The sequence below is a fragment of the Apiospora aurea genome (assembly GCF_038362705.1).
Source record: "Apiospora aurea strain CBS 24483 chromosome Unknown utg000005l_segment0_segment0, whole genome shotgun sequence".
In the NCBI taxonomy this organism is placed as follows: domain Eukaryota; kingdom Fungi; phylum Ascomycota; class Sordariomycetes; order Amphisphaeriales; family Apiosporaceae; genus Apiospora; species Apiospora aurea.
In genome coordinates, this window is record NW_027117392.1 from 4,158,649 (window position 1) to 4,171,006 (window position 12,358).

Genomic DNA, 12,358 nt, shown 5'->3' on the forward strand with positions numbered 1-12,358 from the left:
TGCTGGATTGGAGCTGCAGCTCGTTCGTCCTTTCCCGTGGGTTGGAGATTGGTTATCGACGAACACCTTCGTTCTTCGGTTCGACCCTCCCTCGCTGTTGCTCTTTGGGGAGGAGGAAATCCGATGATTGGGGGGACAATTAAATGTCGGTCGCGATCAGACAAAAATTCCGATAGAGACATAAGGTACTTACCTAGGTAGAGCGACAAAAACTATTGACTTATGGGCTGATTGAACGCCTTACCCAAAAAAGAATGGGGTCAAATCGACGCACGGATCATCTACGGGCCCACCTTTTGCTGCACCTTCTTTCTTCTCCAGTCGCTACTGCGCCTGTTCTTCGTCTTGTCGCAGTCTGTCAGTTTAGTCCTACCTAGTTACCCTGACACTGCTGGCGGCACAACCGTCGGGTGTCAGGTCGGATCGGAACAAGTTAGATAGGTATATAAGTAATACAAAATGCTGTAGAGGGGGAGGGAGCGAGAGAGAGGGCGTAAGGCGAGACTCCTTTGTCGCTCCAGTGGTACTACTGTGGAGTTTTGCTGGCCAAACTTAACTCCTTGGCCCGCCGCTCAAGCGCCAAATGTTGCCCGTTGGTGCTCGACAGCCTGTTAACGTGCTCTATGCCCCTCAATCCGTCTGCTGTGTTAGCAGACTTAAACATGTCCATATCCATATCCACCAGACCAGGCTATACAAAAATGTCCAGAAACCAGGTGCGCGAGTAAAGAAAGCGAAGAGCTAAGAACTCTGATGCTACGGGTTCCAGTCGGCAAGGGCAATAGCGCAAAGGTGGTAGACGGGCATGGACGGTCTGCTGGGTATAAACTTAGAAGACAGTTTAAAGGATTCCAGCGTACTGGTCGTACATGCATGTAAAAGGAACAGACGTTGTCAATGGCCGGCAGTGATATAGAGGGCGAAGACCTTAGCAAGGACAGCAAAGATACAGTTCGCCATCCTATGTAAAGGGGCGAGCACACGGGTGCTATGCTCGAAATATTACATTGTTTATCATATAAGGGCTAGCCTAGGAGTATACAGTGTAACGTGTATATCTGTTGATTTTATATTTAATCATTTAGAACTAATTGCTCTCATACCAGCAGGTTTAATTAAAAATAAATAAGCAGAGTCTATAGATATCTGGTTAATATATATCATGTAGCTTCGAGCAAACCATGGGAGCAACACAGCCCAGTTTTCAGCTGCAGGCTGCAGCCATCGCAAGGAACAGACTCATAGCTGGCTGTGGCAATGGCGCAGGATATGTGCTTGACATCGGCTGGCTTCTGACAGGCTGAGACGTGCTAGTATCATCATCGGATGACACAAGGGCCGTACTGTACAGTTGGCTATTCACCACTACAGCTGAATGGTCTAGTCACGGTATTTTGAATGGAACTTTTTCAGGGGCAAAAGAGATGGTTGTATCATGAGTATGTAGTTCACTGATCGCTCGGCGGAGACACTCGGCCTGTTCCCTAAGGTTTGGCCCCTGAAGCTCAAACATACCTCCATTCGAGGCGTGTTCGAAAGGGAGCGGAATCTGGACATTTCTATCCGATTTAAGGGTTGACAGTAACATGCGATACAGCCCCAGCCTTGGTGACATGTACTTCAATTTAATTGGATGATAATTCTTTTTCCTTCAACGCCGATTGCGCTTCTTGGTATATCGCCGCCATGATACAAGACCATCTTGTGTTTCCTTGATCGGCGCGGTTCGGAAACGATCAGCACCTACGTTAAGAAGATCTATCTTGGCACTGCTGTTTCGCGAAGCCCATCATCTAAATATATGCAATACCCTATGAAAAGCTTGTATGGAGCAGTAGGTTGCCACTGGAGAAGGCTTCCTGCACAACCTCTTCACCACTACTGCCCGTCATGGTGATGTTTTCTTATGGAATGGCCATTGATGAATGCATAGACCAAGCAGTTGTGCGCAGCCTACGCGACCACCCACCAGCGGACATGAACAGGATGAGATAGAGAACAGACTCCGAAACGGGCCAATACATGCCAGAGAGCCTGCCACGAGTCAGGTCTTGTGAGCCCGAGAACGTGGACGTTTGAAAAGAGTGGTGCAATGAGTATCGGTGGAGCGAGTTGGGTGGCATCCGAGATACATTAGGTACTGCATGCAACAGCCCAGCCCGGGCATGACATCCAGTCGACAGGAACACCAAACCCCGAGAATTGCGTGGTTGCGGAAGATAAGAATTCGATGCAGCCGCTGAAGCAATGTCGTTCTCGCTAGAGATCAATCGGCTCCTCTGGCGCCTTGGCATTCGAAACATCTGCCTGTGCCATTTGATGCGTGTACAGAAAAAAACCGAGTACTTAGTTATCTACAACACCAGGAGACTACTCACTAGTTGCACTCGTTTCTCGAACCGTACTTGGGATTGGATTGAAGAGTAAGGTATATCATTGGCATGTGTGTAGATGCATGGTTATATTGATCGATTCCTGTTTCGCCAAGATCTTGCAGACCCGTACCTCCAAGTCCGGGGTGTTTCTGGAGGCCGTAACTATAAGTAGTGGTATAGTTGTGGTACCTAGCGGGATCCCCATGGACTCGTCTCGTCTCCAGGAAGGCTAGTGCGAGCTGGGACACGCTCCTGGACGCAGCTCAGCTTGGGATCCAGGAGCACATGCTTGAATGCGAAGCCCCCATTGGCCCATTTCCAACCTCACCCCGGGTCACTCTCGAACACCGGGAGGGGCTCTATTCATATGGAAACCGCCCTCAAGATGAGGCAGAGGAAGTTGGCACGCGACTCCAGCCAGATTGATTATTGGTCCCTACATCTATGCGGGCTCGTAGATAGAGTTGCTGCAGCCGGCCTCTGATATACCCATATACCCCTTCGTGCGCTTTTCTGGCCACGACCCCGTCTGTCTGTCTACCTGTTTATCTACTTCATATTTACATACGTACTTAAACCCAGTGTCTTATATACTACATCTGCCGTGCCAGCATTGCCGCTTTGAATCATTGTCGGACACCCGGCCTTATTGTCCTCACATTTCTCTAGAGAATCGATCGCCCAGGCCTCCGTTCCGTCTCGACGGCATCCAACTCAGGCGCGTGGCTTATCCGGCCCATACTGGTATGCCTCTGGTTTGGCCATCCTCCGCAGCCCCATTCGAGCCCGTTGTTGTCGCCAAATCGAAAGTGTTGCCCAGTCCTACTATTCGCGCCTTCGGGAACGACCACAGAAAATGCCACGTCCAGCGATGCCTCCCACGCCACACTCATCTACGGAGATGAAAGGCAAAGACGGAGTGCAGCAAATGACATCAATGCAAATGTCGTTTGAGTTGCCACCATCTGCGATGGGTGGCAAAGACGCCGCAAGGCCGGCCAGCTCTGAAAGCAAGACATCGTCACCAGCAGCATCGAGCTTTCAGCCCTCAGATTCCAAGATGACTTACCCAGTGCAAGCCAGTGAAGCTGTGAAGTCACGAAGGCGTTCTTCTGCAACACAGAAGGAGCAATTCGCATTACCGCCGCCACCGACAAGGTCGCGGAAGATCATCCAGATGAAGCCTCGTGCCCAGGAAGAAGTTGTCGAGCCCCCCTTCCCTGCGGCTACACCAGGCGCAGCTGGCAAAGCAGCGGCTGCCTCGGCCGCATCTAAGAAGAAGCAACCAGCTGCTACAAGTGCTGCCGGAAGGAAGATCGCACGTAAGACGGCCCATAGTCTTATCGAAAGACGACGGCGGTCCAAGATGAACGAAGAGTTTGCGGTGTTGAAGGATCTCATTCCAGCTTGTACTGGAGAAATGCATAAGCTGGCCATCCTCCAGGTTCGTGGTATCCAATCTGCCAAAAGATACTTGCGGGCCCCTAGCTAACGCGAGAAACGCTTGAAGGCTTCGATAGACTACGTTCGATACCTCGAAGACTGCGTGGCCAAACTGAAGTCGCAGAACGAGTCTCAGTCATCGGCGCGAACACCGACCGAGTTTGCCTTGCCGCCACCTATTAGCCGAAACGTGCACCAAGAAGACGATCTGGGCGACGTAGAGATGACCGGGTCTGAAGCTCCTTCGCCCACGTATACCCCGTCTACTTCTCGGTCGCAGAGGCCTTCCGAATCACCTGCTCTGCTGGCGGAAGACGCCCGCCACCGGCAAAACTCCTATTCGTCGGTCTCGACCGACCACCGCCACTATAGCTATAGCGCCTCTACGCAGGCTTCTCCGGCCTTCGGGCCCCAGCAATACAACTACAATTTCGGCGCTGCTTCGGCATCCAACTCGACACTCACAAGCCCAGCCTTACCGCCTCTGCGCGACATCGACCAAGAAGCATCCGCCGCGCTGCTGATGTTGAACACAGACCGGAGAGGCACCAGCGGTAGTGGTTCTGGGCGCGGTATGAGTGTGCGAGATCTGCTCAGCGCCTAGAGTCGGGGCTGTGGACCGGCAGTTGGGGGGATGGGGGGTGGATACTTAATGGAAGGTATATTACGCATAGACACGGTTCGGGTGGTTCTGGCCAGGCACAAAACGTCAAAGGCCTTATTGGTCTAGGCTTTCATCTCTTGGCGGTCCGGTATCTTGAGTTTTATCTTGGGTCGGGTGCGTTGCGAATTCCTACCAAGGCGTAAGGAGGTTGATGGATCTTGAGATAGTATGCGTATGTATTTATATAAGAGGCACGCTGACAGTCTGGCGCAGCAGAGCCACCCTCTCGCCGTCTGCATGCTGGTACAGGTTCAGCGCAAGGAGCTGTTGGTACAAAATATCATCACCGTTCTGGATGGAGAATGGTGGTCCGTGAAGAAGCACCTCTTTCTTTCGTGGAGATGATGAACCCCCACACTCACTCACATATAAACCCCACTTCAACTTCCCAACTAGTCTGTGGATGTCATTGGTCCATCGCTTGTTGCCCGCAGACATCTGGGGAGTATCTCTCTCATGGCGTGGGTTGTTTTGGGCAAAGGCGTCCTTTCAGGTTCGCTATTGCAATCGACGACTAAATCACTGGGGATCAGATGACGGACGACTAAACAATTCCGCATGCGCTTCTCGTCCCGATGGTGAACTGATGGCCTACAGATGCATATACCATACGTATATGCATGTTTCAGGAGCCTCGCATCCTTGTTAGGTTCGACAGCTCTCCAGGGCTGGGAAAAGGGGCTATACTCCGCTTAGATTACTTTCTGATACAAGAGAATCCCAGTTCTCGAAGCACTATGTAGAATTTCGTTCGTGATGCTTATGAGAGATTGAGGGCAAGTTTTGCAACGGCCATGGTTACAGCAGCTGGATACTCCGTACAGTTATATCGTTATATGGTAAGAAGAAGGTGGGCGAAGTTGGAACGTCTGGAATACTCCTTTAAAGGGGGTATCGGTAGGCGGAGTGGCGAGATAGCGTAGGTTAGGGAATTTGAGACGCTAGGTGTCAGTATGTTATGTGATTGGCCAGGGAAACAACAACACATTCCCCTGTCAATGCCTTGTCATGACCGAGTGACTCAAGGTTTATTCTGGCCAAATCACGAACAAGATCAATTAGAAAAGGCGACGTTTGTTGATACCCAGTGACGGTAGAGGGGGGGCCCCGTTGGGTCCTATAATACCTACATGCACCTACATATAGGTTCATGTAACGTATTATCAACAGGGCCGCAAGTTATCTTCTTATGCAACTCTTCAGCATGTCCATAAGCCCACACCTGCTCCCAGTAAGGACCTACATATAGGATGCTTTATCATACACTCGGTGCCATCTTCACTTGAGGGCTTGCCTCGTCAGTTGCCAATGTTTACCTATGTACATTAGGTACTCAAGTAATAAAAAGATAGCGGCGCACTAGCATCTTTTTGTCCTATTTCAGTTGCCAGATTCTACTCGTGTTGATCAATTCAACCCGGCTCCAGCTGAACTACTTTCGGCCCATGACTCGAATCATCTCAAGTTCGCTGTACTTTCCTTAAGTGGGTGCAGGTATGCATCAACGTAAAGAAAGTACGCCCGAGGGGTTTGTGGGAAAGAGCGTTGGGCTTCGATGGATACAGTCAGGTCTTGCATCTTTGAATGCTTCCATGCTTCCATGCTTCTCAAGTGACTACCTAACGCAAAGGGCAATGCACCTTTCGTTACTTCTTCGGCATGTTGTCCTTTTTTCTTTTCTTTGCATCTCGATGTGACCCCAGAACTTCAGCAGCATCAACGGAATGGACCTGCCGTATGCCGTTGAATTCCCATCCAAAGTTACCACATGCCTTCTAATGTAGCTTCATGCTCAGTCAAGCACTGCATCACGCCCCCAGCTTAGCCCGGACTATCATTTTGCTGTCCATTCCTCAGTACAGGCTCACAGCTGGTGTGAGTCAAGCCGCCCCCAGGTTAGGTATTGATGGGCACTGCCTTGGATTCTATACTTCGTTATAAATCCTGATAGAAATATTTCATAGCCACGGGCTTCAAGTTCTCCCTACTCATCTTGCGAATCATCTGCACAGCTGGCTTGGAGGCATGCAGGCAGAAAACCGACCTCTTCCTCGGCGTACCGCCAGCCATGGGACCCTACACAGTAGCTATGCCAGCCATGCAAGACCTCTGCACAAGCCACTCCGCAGCGTGAACGAGAACTCGGCCTTACTCCCCTCGCCAGGTGCCCTCGAGAGCATGCTCAAGACAACCACCGAGACTGGAGACATTGGGGTATTCAGCATCAAACCAGTTAATACGTCCACGAGGATCACCGCCGTCTCGCCCCATCATGGTCTCCGAGGTTCGAAGACCCAGAACCAACTGCCACTGCGAAGATCAGTTGATGACTTCCGTCGGCGTCATGACCGCCATCGGCCTCCTTCATCTCGAGATACGGCATCGGAGATTATCTCCATGTACGGGTCGACCAGTCAGAGTTCAGCCAACAGTGTCTTGTCTCATTCGGTCGATGACCCAAGTCCACGGTCCTATTCGATGACAACAGTCGGATCCAGGCACTTGTCCCACAACAAATCTAACAACACCCTGCAGAGTCATTACAGCGGCGGCACGTTGCAGAGGCCGCGGTCGCCATTCCCCTATCCCACTCGCTTGAAACGTCCAGGAGCTCGTCCAGCATCGCCCGCTATTACGGAGTCGGGCGTCGTGGACTATAGTCGGATGGTAGAGATTGACAGAATTTCTTTAGTAAGTAGAGCAGATTTCGTTTGAGTCGTCTGCCTTGGTTGTTGCTTACAAAACCATAGAGAACTGGATACGGGTCGTGTGTTCCTGCACTTTCGCGGCAACCTGGGCGTTTGCCTCCGCTAGGGGTGCGGTTGGATATGAATTTGTCTACCCCAACACTGCAAAGCCAAAGATCCCACTATGCCTCTAATCGCCAGTCTGGTGCAACATCGAGGCGCACTGCGTCTGTCACATCTGAAACATCGTGCAATCTCTCGTGTTGTGAAAAAGTACACAGCGCCTCTACAAGAACATCGAGCCTCACTTCGGTCATCAACATGTATCACCGCATGCCGCCGACCATGCGACATGTTCCGTTTGGAACATTAGACCCTCCACCGCGCTACTACGACTATACAGAGGAGTTTGAGTTCAAACAGCCTTTTGTGATGGCTACAATTGAACCCGTAGCCCCTACTCCGACAAGGATTCCCAGTATACACAAGTCACTAGGGCTCCGAGAGGGGTTAGAAGAACAGCTTTCCGTGCATTCTGTGTCCAAATTCAATCCGGACACGTTGCAAGACGAGCCTGACCATGACGAGATTGAAGAAACAGGAGGCCAATCAGATGAAACCCAGAGTAGTCAAAGCCATCTTATACAGGATTCGAGTGAAAGAGATACCACATCGGCAGTGCGTTCCGTCTCAGGGGCTACCACGTCCTCGATAAATACAGCACGAGGTACTGACATCGACCTTTTGCCTTCCCAGACGGGCAGAGGCTCGATGGAAAAGTTCAACCAAAGCCCGTACATGAGTCCACGCGAGGTAGGCGTGTACAGTTATCAAGGATTTTGTGCAGCTACCGCCTCCAGAACGAAGTCGGCTTGCCTCGAAAGGCATGTTGTTTTCCATGGTGGCAAGACACCAACTATCTGCAGTGAACAAGGCGTTATTGTGAGAGATGACAATCATGATTTCAAGAGCAAAGAGCGCGAGCAGGCAGATGATATCCAACTTTATTCCGGAGAGAAGGTATTTCAGCGGCGGCCAACCTCCGAACCGGGGACGAGATACTGGGGTGATCTCTCCAGGCATGGAAGCTCAGAACACGACCGGGTTTCTTTGCCCAGCAACTCTTGTACATTGATGTCAGAAGCATACCGGGAACAGGGCCATCTGGAAACGCTCAGTGGCCCAGACGGCTTAGGAGACCACCGAAACGCTGAGCTTGACCGTACCATCAGAAGATTGATGGAAAGTCCTCCGTTGGTGACCGCAGAGACAACAAAGGATATTAATGGTGAGGACCTGATGGAAAATGACGAACCTAAACACTGCAAGAGAAACAAGGGGGCTCGAGATTGTCACGCAAATTTTGCCGAAAGCCAGTGATGATGATTTCCCTCAACTATCTGCTGAATGTTCTAATACACCTCTGATTTCCCCAAAACCTATCTCGCCGGCACGTCAGCTGAAAGTCAAGAACAGCATCCCACAACTCATGAAGGCCTTGCCGCCTCTTCCGGATACAAGCCTTGTATCTTCCACACCAAGCTCAATAGTGGACATGGATGAATGTGCTGAGATACTACAACCTTTCAGTTTGTCTCAATCTGGCACCCCGAGAGCTCAAAACCAGTATGGCCTGCAATATCACAGTGATATTCTCAATCCTCGTTTTTCAGGCGATACTATACATACGCAGAAGAAGTTGCCACGAGTTCGATTCAGGACCAAATTGCCTGCTGCACAGGAGCCGAATCAACGAGACTCAAGGCCGTGGAATTCGGAGGCCAATTATCCGTGGTGCAGAAGAACGACAGACCCAGAGCTCTTGGACGCGTGCGACTGCGTCGATGATCATAACTCCAGTATGAGTAGTCTCAAAGCGACAACTTTTCTCAGCACACACCGCACACCACCATCGCTGTTGACAGAAACTGTCCGCAGGTATCCAGATACAAATCAATCTGGTGTCATCCAAAGTCTCACAAATCAGCAACCAAGAGATTTGTTTACGGCTCCATCCAGACTATGTAACGCATTTCAGTCGACTAGCCGTATTAACTCACGAGTTGATAGTGGTGCACACGAGGACCAAGATGTACAGCATCATTCTCCTGGTGCTGCCAAGGAAGCTATCCCTGGGTCAAACCCAGCCAATATGACAGCCCTTGGCCGTGACTCGAGAAAGCTGAGCAAGGCACAATCACGAATCTCTGGACCCGGACAACTTCGAGAAAATACCCCGTTTCAAGAAATGCGAAAGAAACCCACTCGAGGTCTTAAGACGCGTCTGTCGAATCTTACAAGGGTACTTGCGCGAAACCGTCGCACACAATCTGAGCGTCAGAGCACCCCACTGGAGAAGAATCCAGCTTCGGATGCAGAACAGGAGGCAGCCGTGGAGGACAATTTTTGCCTGGAAAATCTTGATTTCGAGAGCAGGTCTTTCACTGTGGGCGAAGGAATATCCGGAGAGGCACCCCGTCGACGCAAGTTTAGGCGGCGAGTGAGAGACAGGATTTCCAAGTGGGTCAAGGATACCAGAAGAAGGATGAGAGTACAGGATAGTAGAGGCCACCGGCAAGAAAGGGATGCATAATAGAAGATAGTATTGCGGCGAAGAAGCATGGTTTACGACCTCGCGACCATGTTACTTCCTGTTTTTGGGTTCGTGAAAGGTGCGGTAGGCTTTTCTTGGGATGTCTTGCACATGGTTTTAGAGTGGTCTTGGAATCATGCTGACCAAGTTGTCGCTTGTTTTTGTTTGTGTTGAGAGGGATCGATTCCCGCGTGGAAACCTGCTTGGTATAAGCCATGGGCAAGGTGCGTCCCCAATGTTGCTACCAGGCCAGGGGGGGAGGCAGGAAAGCGTCGAGAGGCGGGGGTTTTAGTGAGTGTACTTAATTCGACAGCTTACGATAATGCAAAGTACTCATATCGGCACTATTTGCACCCAAGCAAGCCGTGGCTATGTTTATTGGCGGTGTAGGAGAGCCTGCTAACGGAGTGGTGGTGTTTAGACTTCCGACTGCTACAGGTTACAAGAGCACTTGTATGGAGTAGAGCATCTTCGGCCCAGCCCTAACCGCCTCAATGGCCGCCACGGCCACGACGTCCAGAGAAGGCTCGTGTTCAATGTGCGGAAGAGGCGTCACTAAGCTACTCTGCGGTGAGCACCTGGATCCTGTTCGAGCATTTAGGCCCATACCAACCATGCCACCCCCGCACCCTGTCCGTTGTGTAGGGCATTGGCAGTCGTTGACGGTTGAAGGCATATGACCAACCCTGAAGGCCTGCTCGTCACGGACATCTCGCGGAGGACTTCACTTACTCCTAAGCACATCTCGCAATTGTTTGGCACTTTGACACACGAAGCAAGACCATCCACTCGCTCCCATACACGTTCGTTCCCATATTTCAGCTTCCCCTGCCTGTTTGGTGCCATCCCCTATTTCACCTTCACCGCGGCCTCTGCCCTTACATGAAGTACTGCATTCACCAAACCCATCGCACCCGTCTTCTTCGTTATATGTATGCCATCTCCGAAAAGCATAGATTGCCCACTGTTCTTCATTTCATATTCGTGTGCTGGGCCCACCCGCGCGATATAGACTTTTTTGCACATTACCTGGTCTACCCTTTCGCCGATAGAACGTCCAACTTCTGGGTTTCTCCGGTACACTGCCCTAAGTGTATATAAGAGAAAGAGAAATACCAAGCAATCCCCAAGACACAACCAGAACAACTCATCACAACTCGTAATACATACGGCAGTATGCAGCCACCGAACATGGACGAGATAAACTCTCGATTGCAGAGGGCAGGCAGTCCAAACAAGTCACTGCAGAGCAATGGCTCATCGCTTGCACACCCGCAATTGGACCACGAAGTCCTCACAGCCCCGTCCACGCGGCCCTGCAGCTGGATCTGGGAGAGCGAATTTGTGGCGAATGCCTTGCCGTCATCACCACTCAGCTCAAGCGGTGCCTCGACACCACCACCATCAACACCACCGACATCATCGCCACCATCATCATTGCCTCCAACATCATTGCCAACTCCCGAGCCACCCAAATTCGACATAAACGACCCTTGGAGCCCTGTACCCGACACCGCAAAGCTCACCAAGCAGCAAGTCCGGCGGCGCTGGGAGCTGCTCACATCGTACGCGCGGATTCACTTCGAAAATGTGGCAAAGCACGGCGAAGAATGCAGAGCAAGCCTCTCCGATTCCGAAGAGGTCTGGACCACTTCTGGTGAGAAGATGCACGTCAAACGGGCCCTTGCACCCGGGCTCTTCCGAAAATGGAGCTGGGATTCAGCGTCGTCGCGGCGATCAGAGACGAGTGGAGATGACGATGCTTATGACGAGGACGACGAGGACGACCGCTCCTCCGGTCCCAGCCTGTCTCCCGCCATTTTCGAACCGCGGGACAGCATTGATGTCACGCGGGAGTCTCGCGGCCAACGGGACTCGTTCGACGAATCCTATCGCTCGAGCGAGGATCAGAGTGCGCGGGGCTCCCTCGCCCAAGGCCTCGGCCGCGTGGGACAAAAGATCAAGAGCGCCGTCCATTCGCGACGTGTCAGCCCCCAGTCCAGCGGCAACAGCACTTCTAATAACTCGGACAACGACGACAACGATCGCGAAGGGGGAGACAAAGACGGCGATGCGGAATCGTCATCGCCTGACGCAAGCCCAAGAACGTCAAAGCACACGTTGATTGAGCTCTTGCGGCGCCACTTTTCGCGCCCATCGCAGCCGCAGCAGCAACAGTCGGAGCAGCAGCAGCAGTCGGAGCAGGAGCAATCGAAGCAGGAGCAGGAGCAGGAGCAGGAGCAGGAGCAGCAGCCGTCACCTCCGCCGCCGAAGCCGAAGCACGAGCCGTGCCACCGCACACGTGTTCCCAAAGCGTCCCTCCTCAAGAATGCCGACGAGCCTATTTTCGTCGTTCCTCCCTGGTCCGATCGTATCGGACCCAAGGACGAGCTCTTGGACGACCTGCGCGCACCCCTCGGCGATTGCGTTGTTCTGACCAACACCGCCAAAATCAGTTGCTCCGAGTCTCAGAAATCTATATCACCAGGCCTTTGGCTCTCAGGTTGCTGTTGAAACCCATGGAACTGGAAGGGGGTATGGGGTAGTGGCCTGTATGGTGGTCTCAAGGCTTGCTTCCTGTCTGACCAGAGGCTGC

At 51.8% G+C, this 12,358-nt stretch overlaps 4 protein-coding genes across 4 annotated transcripts; 3 read left to right on the forward strand and 1 right to left on the reverse strand.

Annotated features, from left to right (window-relative positions):
• Window positions 1–3,246: 3,246 nt before the first annotated feature.
• Window positions 3,247–4,422, forward strand: PG986_007844 (uncharacterized protein; the record flags this gene model as incomplete). Its single annotated transcript, XM_066844066.1, has 2 exons — window positions 3,247–3,819; window positions 3,886–4,422. 2 exons carry the CDS (start codon window positions 3,247–3,249, stop codon window positions 4,420–4,422), a joined length of 1,110 nt encoding a protein of 369 aa, XP_066700178.1.
• Window positions 4,423–4,662: 240 nt separating this feature from the next.
• PG986_007845 (uncharacterized protein) lies at window positions 4,663–4,920 on the reverse strand (the record flags this gene model as incomplete). The annotated part of the gene is made up of 2 exons (XM_066844067.1): window positions 4,663–4,773; window positions 4,849–4,920. 2 exons carry the CDS (start codon window positions 4,918–4,920, stop codon window positions 4,663–4,665), a joined length of 183 nt encoding a protein of 60 aa, XP_066700179.1.
• A 1,587-nt stretch (window positions 4,921–6,507) lies between these two features.
• Window positions 6,508–9,762, forward strand: PG986_007846 (uncharacterized protein; the record flags this gene model as incomplete). Its single annotated transcript, XM_066844068.1, has 3 exons — window positions 6,508–7,173; window positions 7,371–8,457; window positions 8,501–9,762. 3 exons carry the CDS (start codon window positions 6,508–6,510, stop codon window positions 9,760–9,762), a joined length of 3,015 nt encoding a protein of 1,004 aa, XP_066700180.1.
• Window positions 9,763–10,953: 1,191 nt separating this feature from the next.
• On the forward strand, window positions 10,954–12,276 carry PG986_007847 (uncharacterized protein; the record flags this gene model as incomplete). The annotated part of the gene is made up of 1 exon (XM_066844069.1): window positions 10,954–12,276. The coding sequence occupies one exon, from the start codon at window positions 10,954–10,956 to the stop codon at window positions 12,274–12,276; it is 1,323 nt and encodes a 440-aa protein (XP_066700181.1).
• Window positions 12,277–12,358: the final 82 nt, after the last annotated feature.